Here is a 24,089-nt window from a genome sequence, read left to right as displayed (position 1 = left end):
GCACTTCTGTACTGTTGACTCCCCAGATCACTAGGTCATCTGCAAACAACAATCTTCCCATATCCCCTCCATATCTTGGCTTTGTTTCCTTTAGAATTTCATTCATAACCAATATAAACATAAGTGAAGACAATACACTTCCCTGTATTAGTCCAGTTTGGTTTCTAAATCAATCTGTTCTCCCCACTGGAGTCTGGACACAACTGAAACAATTCCTATGCATTACTTCGACTAGTTCCCATGATGTAATAGACAAGAAAAATGTTCCACCGATCAATACTATTTATTGTGAGTGAATTATTGCACTAGTACCGGTTTCGGCCTTTCTTGGCCATCATCAGCTAGCACACAATATTTACAGTTATTAGACGTTTTTAAAATATACCATGTTTTAATGTGTTTAATGTGCTATATTTTTAGTGTCTTATGATGTGGCCTATATATTTTAATGTCTTTATGTACTCATGTCCATGCTCACTCAATAGGTTTTAGTTTATTATAACCATCACCACTTTTAATCAGAGATATTTTAACGCAACATATTGCAATATATTTTACTTCCATTTTTCATTAGACATCCGGATGCTCTAAGTAACATCTTTGTAATTTTGTCTAATGACTGTAAATATTGTGTGCTAGCTGATGATGGCCAAGAAAGGCCGAAACCGGTACTAGTGCAATAATTAACTCACAATAAATAGTATTGATCGGTGGAACATTTTTCTGGTCTATTACATTGAATCCAATCAATACGGAATATGAAACTTATAAATAATAATAGTTCCCATGATTGCCTTCCACATCCTTTACCTGTAGTAATATTGTTTAATTTGCATAGTGAATTGCAAGCTAAGTGGAGATTTGCACTATAAATAAACTGAAATTAGAGAGTCGTATAAACATATGCACCCTAGAATCTCTTAAAATATTTGTTCTAGAAATATATTGTCTTTTGAAACTGTTACCATTCCCCCACCCCAATTTTTTGCTCTACTAATTAGTTTATAGAGGTTTGGTACAAGGAAAGGTGCTTAGAAAATGTTCATGTATATAAAATACGGATGGTTCATGTTTGTGGGTTACTGTAGTCACGTCCTAGTTCGTGAACCATTGGCAACGGCTGAGTGGTCTAGTAAGTGGTCCTGAGAGTCAAGATACCAGTTGCTGTGGAATGGGAGTGGGCATCTCGGACCTATTCTGAGTACTGGCCCTCCTTGTGCTCAGGTGGGTAGGACTATACAATCCACCGGTGGTCCATAACCCGTTAGAGGATAGATCCTCACTTGGACTATGTGCAAGTAGGGTAGCAGCCTTCTTCATGAATTTACCGAGCTCAGAACGTTTTAAGCAAGCCTCGGACCTATGGAAGCAACAGAGTCCCACTCCCATCTGACAGGCAAGGGACTCCGTGGAAAAAACTTGGCGAACGAAATGGAATTCGATGGGGAGCTATCAATATTAATGGGGCTTATGGAAGAAAAAAAATAGAACTGGCTGAGTCAGCAAAGAGGATGCATCTGGATGTGCTAGGAGTAAGTGATATTCGGGTACGGGGAGATAACGAGGAAGAGATAGGGGATTATAAAATGTACTTGAGGGGTGTTAGAAAGGGAAGGGCAGAGTCTGGGGTAGGGCTGTTCATCAGGAATACCATTACACACAACATAGTTTCTGTTAGGCACGTAAATGAGCGAATGATGTGGATAGATTTGTTAGTTGGAGGAATTAGGACTAGAATTATGTCCGTGTAATCACCATATGAGGGTGCAGATGAGGATGAAGTTGACAAGTTTTATAAAGCATTGAGTAACATCATGATTAGGGTCAACAGCAAGGATAGAATAGTGCTAATGGGCGATTTCAATGCGAGAGTTGGGAATAGAACTGAAGGATACGAAAGGGTGATTGGTAAATGTGGGGAAGATATGGAAGCTAATGGGAATGGGAAGCATTTGCTGGACTTCTGTGATGGTATGGGTTTAGTTGTTATGAATACATTCTTCAAGCATAAGGCTATTCACTGCTACACATGGGAGGCTAGGGGTACCAGATCCATAATAGACTATATCTTAACAGACTTTGAATTCAGGAAATCTGTTAGGAATGTACGTGTTTTCCGGGCATTGTTCGATGATACAGACCACTATCTGATCTGTAGTGAACTAAGTATCTCTAGGCCTAGGGTAGAGAAAGTGAAATCTGTCTGCAAACAAATAAGGGTAGAAAATCTCCAGGACGAGGAAATTAGACAGAAGTACATGGATATGATTAGCAGGAAGTTTCGAACAGTAGACATAAGCAGGTTCAGGATATAGAAAATGAACGGGTGGCATACAGGGATGCTCTAGTAGAAACAGCAAGGGAATGCCTAGGAACAACTGTGTGTAAAGATGGGAAAAGGCGAACATCTTGGTGGAATGATGAAGTGAGAGCAGCTTGTAAACGTAAAAAGAAGGTTTATCAGAAATGGCTCCAAACAAGGGCCGAGGCAGACAGGAATTTGTACGTAGATGAAAGAAACAGAGCGAAACAAATAGTTGTTGAATCCAAAAAGAAGTCATGGGAAGATTTTGGTAATAACCTGGAAAGGCTAGGTCAAGCAGCAGGGAAACCTTTCTGGACAGTAATAAAGAATCTTAGGAAGGGAGGGAAAAAGGAAATAAACAGTGTTTTGAGTAATTCAGGTGAGCTCATAATAGATCCCAGGGAATCACTGGAGAGGTGGAGGGAATATTTTGAACATCTTCTCAATGTAAAAGGAAATAATCCTGGTGCTGTTGTGAACAGCCAAGCTCATGGGGAGGAGGAAAATGATGTTGGTGAAATTATGCTTAAGGAAGTGGAAAGGATGGTAAATAAACTCCATTGTCATGAGGGAGCAGTGAAATTAGACCTGATATGGTGAAGTATAGTGGGAAGGCTGGGATGAAATGGCTTCATAGAGTAGTAAAATTAGCATGGAGTGTTGGTAAGGTACCTTCAGATTGGGCAAAAGCAGTAATTGCACCTATCTACAAGCAAGGGAACAGGAAGGATTGCAACAACTATCGAGGTATCTCATTGATTAGTGTACCAGGCAAAGTATTCACTGGCATCTTGGAAGGGAGGGTGCAATCAGTCGTTGAGAGGAAGTTGGATAAAAAACCAGTGTGGTTTCTGACCTTAGAGAGGCTGTCATATCAGATTTTCAGTATGCGCCAGGTAATTAAAAAATGCTACGAGAGGAATAGACAGTTGTGTTTATGTTTTGTAGATGTAGAGAAAGCATATGAGAGGGTACCAAGGGAAAAGATGTTTGCCATACTGGGGGACTATGGAATTAAAGGTAGATAACAGTATTTATGCGAATAATACCCGCACATTTTTTAAAAAAATTTGGGGCACGAAATTGGCGTGCAGGTTTTATTTGTGTTAATGTTGGCTTTTTTTCAAAATCAGCCTTCCTAAATTTAGGGTGCAGGATTATTCGGTGGCGGGCCGTATTTACGCAAATAATACCCGCGCATTTTTTAAAAAATTTCAGGCACGAAATTGGGATGCGGTTTTTTTCCCGTCAAAGTTGGCTTTTTTTTTTTTTTTTTTCAAAATAAGCCTACCTAAAGTTAGGGTGCGGGGATTATTCGCGTAAATACGGTATTGAAATCAATCAAAGGCATTTATGTTGACAATTGGGCTTCAGTGAGAATTGATGGTAGAATGAGTTCTTGGTTCAGCATACTTACAGGGGTTAGACAAGGCTGTAATCTTTCACCTTTGCTGTTCGTAGTTTACATGGATTATCTGCTGAAAGGTATAAAATGGCAGGGAGGGATTCAGTTAGGTGGAAATGTAGTAAGCAGTCTGGCCTATGCTGACGACTTGGTCTTAATGGCAGATCGTGCCGAAAGCCTGCAGTGTAATATCTTGTAACTTGAAAATAGGTGCAATGAGTATGGTATGAAAATTAGCCTCTGAAGACTAAATTGATATCAGGAGGTAAGAAATTCAACAGAATTGAATGTTAGATTGGTGATAAAAAGCTAGAACAGGTCGATAATTTCAAGTATTTAGGTTGTGTGTTCTCCCAGGATGGTATTATAGTAAGTGAGATTGAATCAAGGTGTCGTAAAGCTAATGCAGTGAGCTCGCAGTTGCAATCAACTGTATTCTGTAAGAAGGAAGTGAGCTCCCAGACGTAACTATCTTTACATCGGTCTGTTTTCAGACCAACTTTGCTTTATGGGAGCGAAAGCTGGGTGGACTCAGGATATCTTATTCATAAGTTAGAAGTAACAGACATGAAAGTAGCAAGAATGATTGCTGGTACAAACTGGTGGGAACAATAGCAGGAGGGTACTCGGAATAAGGAGATAAAGGCTAATTTAGGAATTAACTCGATGAATGAAGCTGTACGCATAAAGCAGCTTCGGTGGTGGGGTCATGTGAGGTGAATGGAGGAGGATAGGTTACCTAGGAGAATAATGGACTCTGCTATAGAGGGTAAGAGAAGTAGAGGTAGACCAAGACGTCGATTGTTAGACTCGGTTTCTAACGATTTAAAGATAAGAGGTATAGAACTAAATGAGGCCACAACACTAGTTGCAAATCGAGGATTGTGGCAACGTTTAGTAAATTCACAGAGGCTTGAAGACTGAACGCTGAAAGGCATAACAGTCTATAATGTATGTAATAAAATACAGTTAATTGTTCAAACTGGATAAGTTGAATCATCTGACGTACACACTAACACATCACAACATTTACTGACAGCACTACAGGAAACCTGGTATTCCAACAATTATGTCTTCAAGTTTCTTCAAACCTGTGTTAAATTTTACTTAAGAGATGTTAACTAACAATTGTTATTAATTTAATACTTCGGTTAAAAGTATCCTGTTTCACGAACATATTTCCAACATTTGTTACATAGGAATTGCTAAAGACAAATTAAGATGTTTCCGTGAGATTTCTGAACGTGTTTGTCAGTGAGCGTCTTTTGTTTCTTTACACAAAGCGGTCCTAGTGGTGTGTTGAAATAGTATTTTGTCACATATGGTTGGCATTATTATAGGCTATGGTTAGCGGTGACTGTTAAGACGTAAACGTGTCAAGTAAGAGGCAACAAAAGCGTTATTATGATGAATGCGAGACAAATGTTGTTATAGTTTTAATTTGAAAGTATGGTAGTGTGCTTAAAAGATGAAGGAACTGACTGTATTATCACAACATTCAATATAGCCTATTTTTATATGAGTGCAATCTAAGGCTCCTACATCACCGGGCAAATGTGCTAATTGATATGTCTTGAAAGATTTTCGGGCATTTTTTATTGCAGGGAAAATAATGCAATCCCTTGTTAATGCTGCAGTAGCAGTTCTTTGCAGAATTCTACACACTCTTGTCTTGCACTTGTGAGCATAGTCATCTACAATTACACGATGAGTGTCTCAAACATAATATCTAACAAGGAGAGGCCAGACTCTGCGATCAACCGATATCAACGAGCTTCAGTGTACCTGTGGAGGGGCACTCAACAGTAACAGGGTATAAGTATAAGGGTTTGGGCTAATACGCTCTTCCCTCCCCCCCCCGAAAAAAAGAGGTCAAATGACGTCATGACACAGGATCCGCTTTGGACAAACTGGACGTGATAGAACACTAAAAGCGAACATATTTTACTTACACATGTCAGGTCCGCAACCTAATGAACTGATGAATCCCGATTCCAATGCAACGCATATATACTTGGAGTTACATCACAGTCAAGCGGAATGGTGGCGTAGTGGTCCCAGTACTTGTCTGCGAACCTCGTAGACGTGAGTTCGAGTTTTGTCGCAGTTATAATTCTTGTACAAAATAAATTAATATTTGAAGGAATGTGAAGATAAAAACGGCAACAAAAATATTACGCTAATTGCACTACCCTTTATTTTCTACTTGAAATTATCATAGACCTAAAGGTTCTCACAGTTACTGCTGTGTATATATATGTATATTAATTTGAGGTAGAAAATAAAGTTCACTGCAGTTTGCTTTATATTTTTATTCGCATTTTTACCTTCACGTTCCTTCAAATAATAATTTGTATAAAAAAATATAAGCTACACCGAGACTTGAACTCACATTCTCCTGGTTCATAGACAGGTACGGTGACCACTCGGCCACCGCTCCGCTTGACTGTGTTGCAACTTTCCTCCTGGTATTTCTCCTCAATTTTTTCGAAAACGAAAGCGTATTGACCTAAACCCTTATACACGAGTTACTGTTGAGTGTCCTCCGACAGGTACGGTACATTAAGTTCGTTGAAATCAATTGGACACAGGTTCTGACCTCTCCTTGTGAAAACTATAAGCAACTGCTGCACTGGAAACACTGATAAGTTTCAATCTGTTGGATACTCTAACCTATTTTCAATTTCTTCTAGTCCCTTGTTCTTTCTGGCTTTAGTAATCTGATATCTTTGTAGAAATCTTTCTTCTGACAACTCTAAAACGTTTTTCTTAGTGTGGGTTGTCCTTTGCCTTGTTCAGTTTATAAATAGTCTTCGTACAGCGGTAAAGCTTCAAACTCACGTCTTTTACATGCCTCCATTTTGAAATTTTAGCAGCTGTTAAGATGTTTAACACAGGGCTGCTGCCATATTAACCCATTGAGCCCTGCATATTTGTTGGATTGAAACTGCATTGGTGCTGAGATTATTTTGGAGGAAATATAGTGTCGCTTCATATCGTGGGAAATTTGTTATTTATAAGACCATAAAGATTTAAATGTACATGAAAACAAAAGGCTTTCATACCACAAACTGTGGAACAAGGAATACAGTAAAATATTTTATTTTATTAGCCTCACGGGTCCGTACTCAGTCCACCTGCTGAGCTATAACACAGCCTTCTCTTTGCATTTCCTCTTCAATTTCCACATCTGTTTGTTCTTCAGGAGCTTTGCTCACACTAGTACTAATATTACGACTAATTTCACTGAAAAAATTACATTCCTAATCGTCATTACTTCCTAAAAGGGGTTATATATCGGTAAATATCAGTTCTATACTGGCAGCCATCTTGTTTACAAGCGAATCTCAAAGTTGAGAGATAGCCCACTTCAAACTAATATTACCAAACACACTATCGATATATGTTAGCAAAGAGCATATAACATTGCAAAGAAAGAGTCCCTACACAAATCACAAATGCAACCCACTCTACCATCTCTTGAGGAAAAGTTGAATTACGTAGTAAAATGAGATAACGGAACAGTTCCGTGGTCCGGCATTTGGTCCACTGAGACGAAGCACGGAACGGTTCCGTGGCTCGGGCCCAATGAGTTAATTTAAAAGTATTAACAATTTGTTAGGGTTAACAATTCTTAATGAGACGACTATTTTGTTAAATTATATGTTATGTCTCCTCAACAGAAGTGTTTCATTGAAGAAACTGGGCCTGAGTGACTCAGACGGTTGAGGCGCTGGCCTTCTGACCCCAAATTGCTCAGTCCAGTGGTATTTGAAGGTGTTCAAATACATCGGCTTCATGTCAGTAGATTTACTGGTACATAAAAGAACTCCTGCATGACAAAATTCTGTCACCTTGATGTCTCTGAAAACCGTAAAAGTAGTTCATGGGACCTAAAGTAAATAACATTATTATTCATTAATTTCAGAAACAAACTGCTTGCAATGCTGAATTTTACAGATGGATACATTTGTAAATGGCTTGTCTGACAAATGTTATAACAATGTTGCTAATTTTCTGCTTGCTGATTGCTGTGATTTTTTTTTAATGAATATTTTAAGGCTAAATCCCCTGCTTAATTTGTTGATACTATTGAAAAGGAATTGAAGGTCATCTAAATTGTCAGCCAGTATCACAGTGTCATCTGTATGGCGGATGGTGTATATTTCCTTCCCATTGATCTTAATTCCTTTATCAGTTCCATCAAGGACAATTCAAAAAATGAGTAAAAAGAGTATAACTTTAAAAGGTTTGGAGAGAGTAGAACCTTGTTTTTGTGATGTAGTGGAAGTAATATATTACATCAAATTAAACAGGAAGGTACGATGTATTTAAAAATTAATTTATAAAATGAAATTTTGTCCCTTAAACGTGTACCTTTCCCGTTAAGTTGAAATACATATATATAGAAGAATAGCTCCCAGTGTTGTAATCTGTGTACCTCAGGTCGAGCTTGCTGGAGCTTAGGAAATGCGCACACTGCAATGGGCAATCACGAGAAGGCTCTCTACTTCGCGTCAAAACATTTGGAGATATCAAAGGAGGTAAGTATCCTCTTTAAGATACTTTGAAAATAAATTATATTCCAAGTTCACTTTCTGTCACAAAACAAGTTATACATCAAAAGATAGGAATGTGAAAAGGAACTCATAATGCAATAAGCATGATGGCAGATCAGTGAAGCAACAGAAGGAGCAGACAAATGCAGAGAATGTCCAAAAGAATGTACTCACTCTTTCTAATCCAATAATTTTGAAACAAACCATCTTACACTTATTAATCTCATGTGGATGTGTGGTGTAACTTAAATTTATCATGGGTAGGTGGTGCTGGGAATTTGTGCTTTGCATGCGCGAGTGTTGGGGCGTAAGAGAGTCAAGTAGCAACAGTGACTGAGTTAAGGTTATCATTTGTGGAATGCAAAGCTGTATTCGAATGGTTCCGGAAGTACAAGAACATTCACAATGTTCAACGGCAGTGGCAGTTACAAGTCGAGCATCCAGGGTTGCGGTGTTACAACATTTACTCGATCGCCACAAAAATCATTGAATTGGAGTGTGCGTGAAAGTGCGGTGAGCCGGTCAGGTGTAAGACACGTTCTTAAAGGTGCAAAGTGGAAATTATTCATTCCAAGACTGCTACGCGCAATGAACAAAGACAATCCGGATCGAAAGCTGGAATACTGTAAATGGTTTGAGCACATGGTTCTCGAGTATTAGGAATTTGCAGGGAAATTTTTATGGTCTGAGGAGGTGCAGTTCAGACTTAATGGTACTGTGAACCGCCACAGCTGTGTCCACTGATCTGTAAATCCTCCCATTCATGTGGAGAAGGCAGTGAATCTAATGTGTGGTGTGATATGTCATCGCGTGGTTTGATTGTTCCCGTCTGCTTCGTGGGTACCGTGTCTCCATATATGTTATTCCACCTCGTGAAACATCCATCGTCCTTCAAGATTCCAGAAGCAGAAGAGCTTTCTCCTAGTATCATACTTCGCATCGTCTATTAATTCTACTTTATAAACATCTTGAGAAGACAATGTTACGATTCTTTATTTTCAATTGATCTCTGAATGAACAACATTATCGCTTAAGAACCAAGTTTTTTCGATTTCCATTTCCACAATTTATACGACGCACGGAACTTTTTTAAGGATCTCTATTTTTTAACATAATATAGCGCTTCTCTGGTTTCCTAAGCCTCCTCGCGCAACAATTGCCTTGTTCCAAAAAATGAAGAGCCTTTCCAACATCCATGTATTTTGACGTCTTTCAATACCTTATAAAATACGACGTAATCTTCTTCGAATATACAACAGCTAAGAAGAAGCCAGCATTCAACCTACTCTTCTTCTTTATTACATCATTTAGTGCACAGTGGTCTTTTATAATATACGGCGCACCGAACTTTACATAACTTCCGCTCAGTGCTTCGTCAATTGGAAGAGTTATTATTTTTAATATATCTCTACTCAAATTCCCACATGGTATGTACCTTTAAAAAGACTGTACTTGTGTTTACATTGTTTATGTTTTTCTTCGATATTTACGCTTTAATTTACTTCAGGCTGATGATGACCTATTACTAGGTCGAAACTAGTCCCTATGTAATTTTCATTTTGTATTGAAAAGGTGGACCAATAATAATATATTATTTTACTTTATTGTAATCACAGTTCAATACGGATCTATCATTATGAAACTTATTTCTTGATACACTTCCAACAAGAATTTTGCCTGCCATTCAAACCCTCTATAGTGATGAAACATGGAGCCCCACCTCACTGTCATTGAGATGTCAGGCTGTACCTGTATGACACTTTATCTGGATGGTGGCTAAGTCTCCTGGCTTGACACCACTGGACTTCTACGTGTAGGGGACCGTCAAGAATGATATGTATTGACAAAAACCAGCTACCATCAACGAGCTACGTGAAAAAATCATATCATCATGTGCAGCCATTATGCCATATAAACTGACAGATGTAATTTGATTTGCAGTTTGATGGCATCAGTGTTGTTTAGAAGCTGCGGTGGTCATTTCAAACATATATATCTCTCTCTCAATGCTAAAAATTGTACCTGCAAGTCAAATTTATCAGAAGATATGGACCATCGAACAGTGAGTACATTTTTCTGGACCCGTCTCTATACATTCATCTTATCTTTTTGTCACTTCTTTTTTTTCTTGTCTTTATCCAGCTTTATCCATCTACATTAATATTGTAGATCTTCAGAAAGCTAAATTGTTCAGATGCCTGGGACTGTACCTGCAGCATAAGAGTTGAATTGACGGTGATGTTAGAGCACTAGTCAGAACAATGCGGTCAAAGTTGAGGGAAGTTACGGGTATTTTGGGTGATTGTAGAATGCCATTGTACCAGAAGGCAAAGATCTACCAAACTGTTGTACATCCAGTGGTATTATATTGCACAAAATGTTGGCCCGTTACCAAGACTACTAAAAGTCGACTTCAGACAAGGGAAATGTGCTTAATTCACCGGACAATTGTCGTCTCCCTCCAGGATCACATATGCAAAAACACTCTTTGGTATTGCCTCATTTCGAGATAAAATGCGAGAAGGGCGATGACGATGGTTTGGCCTCCTCTTACGGGCAGCACCTGGAACAGTTATGAATATACCTTTCACCTCATCTACGACCCTGTGGCAGACCCAAGCAACAATGGCTGGAATCCATCAACAAGGACCTGAGAAGCCGCGACATTCGTCCAGCTGCTGGCCAGGACCGAGCTTAATGGCACCTGTTGAAGATTCTAAAAGTGGAACAACACCAAGCTGATGATGATCAAGTTTTCTTTCCTTCCCTTCCCACATCAGGACTGAAGGCTCAGCGAGTGTTGATACCCACCCTCCTGATGAAGCCGAAACGATCTCCACGCAGCCTGAGAAGAAATGGGGGACATTAGAGAACTGTGATTGAACATTTTGAAGATGTGGAGATTGTCGTCGTTTCCTCTTCCCACTCTTATTTGTCATTGTGTTTATCCTATTGTGTGTTCCAATTCATATTCCACCCACATGTATATTTATATACATATACACACGAAAGGGAGTTCAATATATAATGCAATGTATTCTTTTTCTAAAAGCAGGTTGGTTTTATTGACGATTCAGATACACCATGTTATTCCCAAATCCTTTTGCTACAATGCCCTATTTTTCGACATGATTTCCGTTCAATGTTACGGCCTTATGCCATCATAATGTGAGGGCCTGTATGCCTGCATGGTTCCACTCGACTGGTCGATATTGCAGCCAACATCGTGCTGCATTGATAACTTCCCCAAAATCCACGTAGTGCTTCCCGCAGAGTGCATTCTTCATTGGGCCAAACAGATGGAGGTCAGGTGTGAGGTCCAGGCTGTAGGGTGGATGAAAAAGAACAGTCCACCTGAAGATTTTTTTGCTCCTGTCGGGTGCGCAGACTTATGTGAGGCCTTGCGTTGTCGTGGACAAGGAGAAGTTCATTTGCATTTTTGTGGCTACGAACACGCTGAAGTTGTTTCTTCCTTAGAGTAGCACAATACACTTCACAGTTGATCGTTTCACCTGGAGGGAGGACATCGAACAGAATAACTCAGAGTCCCAGAAGACCGTAGCCATGACTTTACCAGTTGAGGGTACGGTCTTGAATTTTTTCTTTGTGGGAGAGTTGGTTTGGTGCCACTCCATGGATTGCTGTGAGCGATCAGACAGGTTTGCTCAACCTTGTCATGATGAAAGACGCCCAATGACTCTCCGTGCTTTTTTCCACTGCCAGGTCTCTGTAGACATTCTGCAAGCACTTGTGAATATCTGTGTTGCCCTGATTTTCCACGAAGAGAAACTCAATAACACCTCCATTACAGATGTCATTTTGAAGGCTAGTTATAGCGCTGTCGCTTATCGGAAACTAATGAAACTACGAGATGAAGCAAGAATAATCTAAGATGTCCCAAACAAAAATCTGATTTTTTAAAACCAAAATTGACCGAGAAATAAAATATGTTGCATTATATATCGAATGCCCCCTGTATCTTAATTTATCACTAGTTTGTTCCTTGCCATGATGTACGGAGACAATGAAGAACAACATCAAGATGGGAATGGAGAGAGAACAAAGTATAAAATGAGGGAGACAGGAAAGATTAGTTACGAAATGAAGAGGATGGAAGAAAAATAAATGTACCAATAATTTCCAAAGGCCAACATTTTTGAAACTTTCATAATTATTACAACAGTCATGGTGAGTCATAAAATGTATAGCATTTCTGCAGTCCAAATGAATGTCGTGTCTGTTATTTGGGGCCATGGCAGTATCAATCTGAACTTCAGTATATGTGTACTTGTGATTCGTCTTGTGGCCTATTCTGTAGTAGCAAAAATCTGCTGTATAGTTTCTTTCAAGTATGATCTATATTTCATTACAAAAGGTTTTTCAAGTACAGTTCTGAACTAATGTGCTGTTTGCTTCTATCTGCAGCTGGGAGACCCAATGGGACAGGCAACTGCTTCGATGAACGTGGCAGACCTGCGCAAGGTGTTGGGGCTACCTGGAGCGGAGGTGTCGCCAGAAGGGGCGGAGCAGTCGTCGCCCAAAGTGCGTCGATACAGGGTGAGGAGACATAGCATGGAACTCCTGGACCTAATCAAGGTGTGGTACGGTTGCACCAGTCTTGTAGCACGCCATCATGAGGGGAGATCTACTGACTAATCTGGTGTCTGGCAAGTACTGCTGCTGCCAGCCGGGCACAACCATCAGCTTTTTCTTTGATTTGTCACTGTTCCAAGAAACTACAGTATCTCGCTTTCTGCTGATGAAGGTTGTCGTATTTACTCATCAGCAGGTTATCTTTTTTTTAATTTTAAACCTGCATTATGTGGATGGGAATTTTACTCTAAACATTACAGTCAAGTAACAACAAGAAAACCTGACACCTGGCTGCAACACCCACTGGGCTTTAGCCTGACATCGTTTGCACGGCTTGTTAACCTCATGGTGGAAACAGGAAATGACTTGCAGATCAGTGCTTCTATCACCTCGAACCATCCTGGCATCTCGGAAAGGCTAGCCATATGAATTCCCAACAAACTAAGGGCATTGAAAGGACAACTTTGATGTGGTGTTCCTCTTTCTAGTCTTTGCAAAGAGAGGCCATAGATTGTGGAAGATCTCTCTCTCACTTCCGCCTGTTGTTATGATGAAATAGAGAACACACCAGTTTATCGATACGACATCTTCACCGAGCGAGTTGGTCGTGCGGTTAGGGTCATGGTAGCTGTGGGCTTGCATTCTGGAGGTGATGAGTTTGAATCCCACTGTCAACAGTGCTGAAGATGGTTTCTTATGGTTTCGTGTTTCCACAGCAGGCAAATGTTGCAGCTGTTCCTTAATTAAAGCCATGGCCGCTTCCTTCCCAATACTAACCCTTTCCTGTCCTTGTGTCACCGAAAACCTTTACTGTGTTAGTGCGACATTAAACCACTAGAAAAAGATAAAATAAAAATACTAGAGGACCCGTGCTGCTCCGCGGCATTTGTTATAAATAGGTCAGATAATTAGTCTTGATTTGCCTGTCATAGTCATATTGTTTCCATGCCCTTTTTAATTGTTTTATGAACATTTAATAAGAAGCCCGTTATGGTATTCCGCAGTTCGTAGTCAGAATTTATCCATTCTGCCGTCAACATGCCATCTGTTTGGGAAAAATGTATCCATATATTTGCTTTTTTATCCTGCAGTTCTTGATATAAAGCTTGGTATTGTGTCGTAGAAGGCAATGGTATTTTTAATCGCAGTTCTATATAGAACAGTTGTCTTGTGAGCTCATAGGTTAGTTTCGAAGGAGCATTTTTTGCCAGGCAGAGAACTGTTTAAGATACATGGCCTTCACTCTTTGTAGTGTAGCTAGATTATCCTTCGATAGGTGTTTCCAGATAACGTCTAAGGCATATGTCATGATGGGGTCTGTTTGTACGTAAACATTTTTCACTTGGCAACATGGAAGTCATTAGGAACGCTCTGCCATCTGTTGAATATATTTGGAAGCTGGGAAAGGTTGGAGGATCAAAGAGTATCTAGCAGGGAATAGTATAATTCCGTGATCAGAGGAAGTGTATACCCTCTGGCTTGACAGGTTGTAATCAGACATGGGTGTATGCAATATCATTACTAAGGACGAAAATTACATATATTAGAATTTTAATGTAAGTGTCGGTCGCTTAGCAACCGCTAAGTACAGAATGTATTGCGGGTAGGGCAAGCCTTTGCCTGCAATTATTAGAGTGAACATTTAATGATTTGATTTTATGATTACTCAAAGTTGGCTGAACTAAAAGACATATCAATTTCTTATGATTCACCGGCAGGTAATTTAGGAGAGAATAAAACAGAACGGACGGACGGATTTGCCAAAGCTGTTTTTTGTAAACTCATTCAATATATAGATGAAATGAAATGTCGTATGGCTTTTAGTGCCGGGATATCCCAGGACGGGTTCTGCTCGCCAGGTGCAGGTCTTTATATTTGACTCCCGTAGGCGACCTGCGCATCGTGATGGGGATGAAATGATGATGAAGACAACACGTACACCCAGCCCCCGCGCCATTGGAATTAACCAATTAAGGTTAAAATCCCTGGCCCGGCCGGGAATCGAACCCGGGACCCTCTGAACCGAACGCCAGTACGCTGACCGTTCAGCCAACGAGTCGGACAATATATAGATGATGTCTGTTCATTAATAAACTTACATGAGCACATAATGTTGGTGGCTTCCTGTGGAAAGGTGTTTTAATACGTACACTAATATAATTTTTGCTACCAGATCTCACCAATTCTAATCTCTTTCTTCTAGCTACTTAATGCTACAGTGACAGAGGTAGCTTTTTGACAATAGATAGAAAATTACTTTGGCTGCGAATGTACTGTAGTGGCCATGATCAAGCATTTTACTGCTGTAAGATTAGGAACCCTTAGGAACCCATCATTAGGTCATGCTCTGATGGTGGGAACTTGCCATCTCCTGAGTGCAGTATTATGGTTATTCAACCCAATCTCAACTGAATTGGTAGTTTGAATCTTCTTGTAAATTGAGATGATAAAAGCAGGCTTGTTCAGGATCCAAATCTATGACCTGGTGAGCCATTGAGGAAAGCATCTAAACTGGTCAATGTGGTGAGCAGCATGCATTTATTGTGTGGCCAAATTGTGTCCTGCATTGGAGCATGAAGGGGAAGGTTTTCTTTTAAAGACGGCTCCTTTAACACCATGTCAGTCAATCTTATACTTTCTATTCCAACAAGTTATTGCTGTACTGGATCTACCTCTCCCTTAACATTGCCGTGCTATCTCGGTATCTTCCCTGTCGTTTAGTTTGATAGAGTATCATTTTGTTTGTAGGTCATTCAGGGTAATTCCTATATGGTTTGACATGTATTGAGTTGGTTTTCTAGAGCAGTTCAGAGGTAAAGTAGTTTCTAGTAGTCACTGTTTGAAAGTGGTGGTGGGCTGTAATCTTTAAAAATGTATTTTTCCTTTCAGGGAGAGCATTAAGAATTGAAAGTTGTGTTATCCATTATATCTTAAAATGAGAAAAAAAGAAAATGATGTGTATGTATTTCTTTTTTTTATATATACTTTTTTATATGATCAGATGTCAACCTCATCAGAAGAGTTATGCAATGAATGTCGTGATATATGACCTTAGTAAGAGAGAGGGTAAAACCTGGATAGCCCACTCCTGTCTTACAGCATCAGTGTGTATGCTCAAGACTTAACATCCCCACACGATGGACGAATCCCCATCAACTGCGCCGTATGCTCATATGAGCACTGCGGAGAGCGAAACCTGGTGTCGGCACGTAGCCTGCTCCTGTCTAATAACACCAAGGGGTCTGCTCAAAGCTTTAGGTCCTCATCCGAGCATCAACAGCATCGTGTGCCCTTGCTCCATAATAATACTGCAGAGAAGTTTGATATTGAATCCAGGCTTTTGGCATGCAGTCTAGTGATTAGAAATTGTTTCCACCCGCTCTTTCTACCTGCTGGCAGATTGAATTAGATGGTTGTCTTTGCTCCCAATAATTTGTCTCTCTGTTTGTGCCAATAAGAAATCGTATACCACTGCACTTTATATCCACGACCTGCTGTTCTCACTCCACTTGTGCAGTGTGTTCTAGCACATTGAGCTTGTTCTTGTGCTCATTTTCACTCCTGCTTGTGTACCAGATGCTTCCTAATTACACCGTACGCGCAGAGCTTGGAATCTGGAAGACCGTTGAGAAGGTAGGGGGAGAGAGTAGCCAAGGCCAGTGCACAGGGGGTTCAGAAGCGTGATTTTTACTGTTAACTGAAATATTGTGCATGCTACCCAGTCACGAAAGTTTTTTTGCAATGTTTTATTTATTCCTTTTTAAGGTTTGCTTGTCGGTTAGCAGTGAGATTTGCTGAATAACACAGTGAGTCTGTTTGTGCTTGTATTTCGTATTAGAAATTTATTTAGTGTTGAGTGATACAGTGAAGTGTAGCAGCCAAAGACATTCCTTGCACTCCCACATAGTCGAGTGTAACCTCCCATTCATTGTCTAGGAGTGTGACCAGAAAATAATGTATAATAACCCACTGGTCTGAAATAAAAGGCTTCTACTAATATTTGTTTTAGAAAAAGTGTGATGTGCAATAATACTTTGATATTTTTATTGACCCCCATGCAGAGGTTTTCATATTTGTTGTGTGGGATTTTTCACACGCTTCAGTGCATTGTTGTTATCCGATATACACCGCACCAGTCCTTAACACTGTTTTCCCCTCATTGATGAGTTGGAGAAGTTCATATCATTCACCTCTCGTGATGTACCTGAGCTTTCGCTCCTTAATCACTGTTAGTGGCTCATTGCTCTTCCTTTCTACCCAGGATATTCAAAACATTAATAAATAATAATAGTGTGTAGCCTCCGGAGAGGCTGCTGCCCGGCTCGCGACCTGAAGGTGACAGGAGGACAGCAACTGCAGTTTTGGTTCTTTGTTAGGTGCAACTACTCGCAGCAGCTCCCTATTTGTTTTCACGACGGATGGTTAACGCCGTCCAAGATTCCTTGTATTTCTAAACAGTTCCTGGTGCCAGCAATCGAATCCATGTTGACTTAATGAGACAGTAGAATTCTAGACCGGAACTGCAGTGCGGGTCTGGTAAATTCTAAGTATTTATGTACCAGCTTCACATTATGTGATCAAATAGTTGCGGAGATATTAATATTTAAATACAGGATATATGAACCTCATTTGCATCAGAATTTAAATGGTAAATCGAAGGTTCGGAGCACATGTTTATACAGTAAGCAAAGGGGTTAAGCCAGGAAAATCTTTTCTCCCAACAGATTGTTTTCCCCTCGATGAGTTGGAGAAGTTCATATCATTCACCTCTCGTGATGTACTTGAGCTTTCGCTCTTTGATCACTGTTAGTGGCTCATTGCTCTTCCTTTCTATCCAGGATATTCAAAACATTCATAAATAATAATGGCGTGTGGCCTCCGGAGAGGCCTGGTACAGGTGTTTCGAGTTGACGCCATGTGGCGACCTGTGCACCTGAAAGGATGAAGACATCACAAATTCCCAGCCCCCAAGCCATAGGAATTAACTTATGAAAGTTAAAATCCCTGACCTGACCGGGAATCGATCCCGGGACTCCTTGAACCCGATTGGCCACAGAGCCGGACATTGGAAGCATTCTTCTGCACAAGTATATTTCAGATGTCCGGCCCCGCGCTGTAGAGGGCAACGCGTCCGGCGGCCCCGGGTTCGATTCCCAGCTGGCTCAGGGGTTTTTAATTGTAAATGATTAATATCCCTGGCCTGGATGTTTGTATCGTCCTTAATATTCCTTTCCTCACATTCAACACTTTACACTTCCCAATTTCCAAATACACACAGATTTTCTTAGGTCAACACCACAAATAAATAGCATTTTAAGAGAAAAAAAAAAAGAATTAGGTAGCTTCAATCCACCTCTCCATCAAAGGGCTGAGCATCCAACCTTTGAAACAATTCAGAACAAGGAAAACATAGCATCTCAATATCCAAACATTTTTGCACCTGAAGGTGGTGAATAGAGCTCTCATACTGTTGAACAAATTTTGTTTTAGCTCACCTGGTGGCCATGATCATTACCGCGTCAAGTCTATACCATCTGACATCGTGGTTAGCCGATTCGAGTCCCATTGGTGGAAGAAATGTCACCATCAGAATGTTGGCTGGCAGGGTAGGAGAGGTGGTGATGTGCAATTTCTAATCTCTAGACTGCATGCCAAAATCCTGAATTCAATTCCAAACCTCTCCACAGTATTATTATGCAGCGAGTGCATACGACGCTGTTGATGGTCTGGTGAGGACATAAAGCTTTGAGCAGACCCCTTGGTGTTATTAGACAGGAGTAGGCTGTGTGCCCTTTCCCTACATCATCATCATCATCATCATCATCATCATACACCTAAACATGCAGGTCACCCATAGCCGTCAAATAGAGAGACCTGCATCAGGCAAGCTAAACATGTCCCTGGACATTCCTGGCACTAAAAGCCATATGATAAATAAAATACTATTATTCAATTACCAATCAGGAATCAGATTGATTATATTCTGGTTAACAAAAGATTTAGAAATATTGTCAAACGAGCAACAACGTATCCTGGAAGCAGATGTTGGGTCCGTCCATGTGCCATTATTGGCAGATATCAGATTGAAATTGAAAACCACCACATCAGAGCAAGTGTCTAGCAAGTTTGATGTTACCAAATTGCGAGATGGTGCAGTTAAAAAAGCAGTAATACAAGACCTGAACAACAAAATGCAAACCAACAATAGCAACAGTACAGAATATCAATGGAAAATATTACATGATACACTGTTAAAAGTCTGTAAGGTTCATCTTACATCAACAAGGCAAAAGAAGCAGAGATGGATGAAATACTTGATCTAATGGAACGGAGAAGACAAGAAAAGGGCAGAGAAGACAGCTACCGACAGACACAAAGGGAGATTAAGAAGAAAATCAGATTAGCCAAGGAAAGATGGATGACAATGAACTGTGAAGAAAGAGAAGAACTAAATAAAGACCATGATAGTTTCAAGTTATACAAGAAAGTAAAAGAGATAGCTGGGCTGTACAGAAAACAGACGCCAATGACTCTCTTTGATGACACCAGCAAACCCATCCTAGATGAACAAAAAATCATACAGACCTGGGCAGAATACATAAACGAATTGTTTAGTAATGACAGAGGTGAAATTGTGTGCTTACACAATGCAAAAGGTCCAAAAATAACAAAAGAAGAAGTATTACATTCCCTCACAATATCACCTAATGGTAAAGTAGTAGGTGCAGACCAAATACCAGCTGAGGTTCTAAAACTAATAACTGAAGAGAATGTTGACCAAATTGCTAAACTTTTCAATACAATTTATGATATTGGAATAATCCCAGAGGACTGGTTGCAATCGACATTCATCACAATACCTAAAAAGTCTCATCCAAAGAAATGCAGTGACTACCGTCTCATAAGTCTGATGAGTCATATGCTAAAAGCATTCTTACGTATAATACACGCACGCATTAGAACGAAGTGTGAAATAGACTTGGATGTCAACCAAATGGGTTTCAGAAATGCCTTTGGCACACAAGAAGCCTTCTTTTTCTTATACTGTTCTTGTCAGAGTATCCATTTTGCTCTGCATATCCCTCTTGGCCTCTTTCCTTCTATCTTCGCCTCCAATACTTCTTTTGGTTTCCTTCCCTCCTCCATCTTCGTAACATGTCCAAACCATCTCAATTTATTCTTCTCCAACCAATCACTCAGTTTTTCTACCCCTATTTTGTTTTTGACCTCAACATTTCTAACTCTGTCTCTCCTTGTCTTCCCTACTTTGATCCTGAGGAACTTCTCACTGGCCTGAATTTTACTCTCATTTCTTGGCGTCAGTGTCCAAGTCTCTGATGCATAAGTTAATACAGTAGTACAGTACATCTTGTACATTATTACTTTACATTTCATAGGAACTTCTCTGTTCATAATCTTCTGGTAGAACGTATCTCCCTCTTGTACCCTTGTGCAGATCTCCTTATCCAACCTTGCATCTTGCAACAACAACAACAACAACAACAGAACAAAGAGCTCATCCTGAGAAATGCAGCTCTAGCGCTCTCAATTCTGCATCTGATTTCCTTATCTGGATCCATACTGTCTGTTATTATGCTGCCGAGGTACTTGAACTGGTGGACTTGTTCTATTTTATGGCTGTTTAATGACAAGGTGACATTTGCATTACTATTTCTGCTAAATACCAAACTTAGTTTTTGCTACATTTATACTGAGACCATACTGAGAACTTTGACATGGATTCTGTTCAGGAATTCTTGAAGGCCTTCTATAGTGTTGCACAGAATCAGAATGTCGTCTGCATATCTAATATTATTGATCAAAACACCATTTACTTTCACACCCAGTTCAACATCATGCAAAACTTCTTTAAAAATTATATCAGAATACAAATTAAAAAGGAGCGGCGAGGGTATACAACCTTGGCGTACCCCACTTCTGATTTTCACACCTGATGTTTTGGTTTGGTTGATTTTAACTGTTGCTTGTTGGCTCCAGTAGAGATTCTGTATGATGCGTATGTCTTTTCCATTGAGATGTTTTCGTTGGAGAATATCAATTTTTACTGAAGAGTAGTGGTGGAAGGAGAGGAAACGGCGAAGGACCATAGACACTCTAACCTGGCACAAGCTGGACGAGGGGAAGTGAAAATGATGATGATTATTAGTAAACTTTTTTCATGTTGTACCCTACCAAGGGATGTAATTGAACATTTTTATCATCATCATTGCAGAGCTTTATCCCTGTGCTACAGTTTTCATCTTTCTTTCCATAAATTGAAATATTTCATCCGACATCCGTTGTTGTTTCTTTGGGTTGCTTGAATATCCAGTGTCTGTTTCTTGAGAATCAATGAGTATGATTTTACAACACTCCATTTTGATTCAATATCAACAGCTGTTTGTTCTTCAAGCTCGAGGTTGTCAAGTCTCTTTACATCAATGTGCGAAGGTTTTTCTGGATTTTGAGAAAACGATGGAATTTGAAATCCATTATAACTGGGTTGTGGTCACTATTAACATCTGCTTCAAGGGTAGGCATTTAACCACTTTTCAAGTGGTTTTCAATTAAAGAAGTTCCAGTTTGATGTTGTTTGACTAGTAAGTGTTTCTCTACCTGTCCAGATACTTAATTACATTCCCCTTTTTCCATGATTTGGTTCAGCATTTCTTGAATTCTAAATAAATGGTAAAGTGTATTTTGTTCAAGACAAGAAAGAATATTAACAAAGCACTCTTCAAATGCATCTTCATTATTTCCTTGTACAGTAGAAGTCCGTTATAGCGAGAATTCGTAACAGCGAAAAATTCACTCCCTATAAGGGATTGTCGTTATATCCGATTTTTGAATAAAAGTCGGAAAACCCTTCATGCACGTTAAAATCGGTATGAAACGGCAATCAGTTTGTTCAAAACTTGCGTTTCCGCAGATGATATCCACACTACGGCTTATTGTTTGTTATTTTTTGTAATCCGATACTACGTGAAAGTGTATGTTTATTTCATTCTGAAAAAAATATAGTACTGTATTTCTCAAAAAGAAGTTTGTAAAATCATATGAATGCCTTGTTGTACAGTAGGCCTACGCATTTTTAGACGCCGAACAATGACTTTCGTCACGCCGGGTTTTTTTTTTTTTTTTTTTTTTTTTTTTTTTTTTTTTTTTTTTTTTTTTTTTTTTGCGGCTGCACAATTATTCTTTATTTCCACGGATTTGAGGACCATTAACTTAACATTGGCATCATAATACCGAAAAGAACTTGTTGAAAATGTTCCGGTAATACCTATTCCATGCGTCTCTACAATACAACGATCCATCAGGAAATTATTCCTGCTATCTATAAAACTGTTACTTCTATTACGCAGCGTCAGATATAACCGGCTACCGCTACACGCACGTCTCGCTTATCGGGCTCGGCCAAATTCAGCGGCTAGCGATGTATAGGCCTAATCGCGAACGCTGAAAGTCAACGAACGAGTTTATTGCGCCACGGTATGGCCATTCCGCCCTTGCGTTTTTCGTGCACATACCTCACAATTTCATCTTCTAATTCTTTAAAGCGTCCTTGTTGCTGACCACTGAATGCATTTTTTGTACAGTACGCATTTTTTAAGCTCTTTGTCTTCACGCTAACGCTAAATATTGGCTTTAGTTAGGCCTATGCCGTATTTTCTTGCGGCTGCACAATTATTCTACATTTCCGAGTGTCAACGAGCTCTCTGCGCGTGTGAAAAGAAGCAGCGTGGTTACCGTGGTAGTTGCCAGTGGTATCCATTAACTTACTGTTAGGCCGCGATTGCAACAACCCTTGAGTTTTCGCATGAGATTCTGAGGGGAAAAAAAGGTCTTGGATTCGGAGAAATGCGGTATCACTCCAGAGATTTCTGTGGCAAACACCTCAGCTTTCTTCTTCAAACAGCGTCACCTAACCTAACCGTATACGTAGCCTATCATGAAAACATATTTGAAACGCATGTAGAGAAATAACCTCCTCGCGAAAAATTTACATGTAAATAGCCGTAACTAGACGCCAGAGGATATGAAATATCCTCTGAAATCAGTGATGTACTCTGCCATATCTTGAGGTGTATCACATTCTTACTTAATTCCCGTATATAACATTAAAATTAAGATATCGTTTATTTCAGTCTTTAATTCTAGCGAGTTAACAACTGCTATCGGCCACGTTATTTACGCATTTATTATGAAAACGTGTTATCCTCTTTCATTTCGAATTTTCTTTAAAGAACAGCAGTCGATGGGTATTACTAATCAACTCCAACATCGCCTTTGAATGTCAACGAGAGAGTTCGCAAATGCACAAAGTGAGAAAACTATACTGTACCGAAGATGATCAATCGCATTTTGTTGCAAACGTTTCAGTTTTCTTATTCAAACAGCGTCACGTATCCTAACTTAACCGTACTATACGTATGATGAAAATCAAGCGCCAATAGAGAAAGTATAACTTTCTCGCTATAAATTTTCATAATAGCCTTTCCGTAATTTAACCTCTGAAGTCAATTAAGCACTCTGCCATATCTCGAGGTGTCTCCCATTCTTAATTGCAGTATTTAGCCGCAAAATTAAGCGGTCGTTTATTCGGCCTTAATTTTTAACGAGTTAACAACCGTTATCGGACACGTTATTTGCGCATTTATTACGAAAATATGTTCTTCTTCATTTCCAATTTTCTTTACGGAACAGCTGTCGACGGGTATTTCTAATCGACTCCGACATCGCCTTCGAATGTCTACGAGATAAATCGCCCAGGCTCATAAACGTGCTACTTATAACAGCTTAATTTTTCGTGCCTTTAACACCCCTATGTCCAAAAAAGATTTAAATAATGAATTAAACACCATCCGCAACATCGCTAAATTTAATGGCTTTAACAACTCCTTCATTAACCGCATCATCAACAAATTCAAACACCGTCCAAAAACCACTTTATCTAAAGACACAATAAAACCAACTGCTTTTTCCACATTCACTTTTACTCAGGATGCTTATAAAATAACTAATATCTTTAAAAAACATAATATGAAAATTTCTTTTAGAACTAACAATAGAAGTCTTGATATCTTACACAACTTTAAATCTCTAAATAAGTCTAATGCTTTTTCTAAATCTGGTGTATACAGATTTAAATGCAACAACTGCAGTTCCTCCTACGTCGGACAAACTGGCCGCAACTTCAATATCAGGTACTCTGAACATGTCAACG

At 39.6% G+C, this 24,089-nt stretch overlaps 1 protein-coding gene across 1 annotated transcript in view; it reads left to right on the top strand.

Moving 5' to 3' along the window:
• The window catches only part of pins (G-protein-signaling modulator pins), a 120,696-nt gene that overhangs the window by 18,318 nt on the left and 78,289 nt on the right, over positions 1-24,089 (top strand). Inside the window, exons 8-9 of the mRNA XM_067156042.2 lie at positions 8,157-8,254; positions 12,695-12,826. Of these exons, the coding sequence (XP_067012143.2) occupies positions 8,157-8,254; positions 12,695-12,826 (230 nt within the window). The remainder of the gene's footprint in view (positions 1-8,156; positions 8,255-12,694; positions 12,827-24,089) is intronic.

Source organism: Anabrus simplex, chromosome 12 (assembly GCF_040414725.1).
Source record: "Anabrus simplex isolate iqAnaSimp1 chromosome 12, ASM4041472v1, whole genome shotgun sequence".
NCBI classification, from domain to species: Eukaryota; Metazoa; Arthropoda; class Insecta; order Orthoptera; family Tettigoniidae; genus Anabrus; species Anabrus simplex.
The sequence above is the reverse complement of the archived record's forward strand: the minus strand, read 5'-3'. Positions and strand labels throughout refer to the sequence as shown.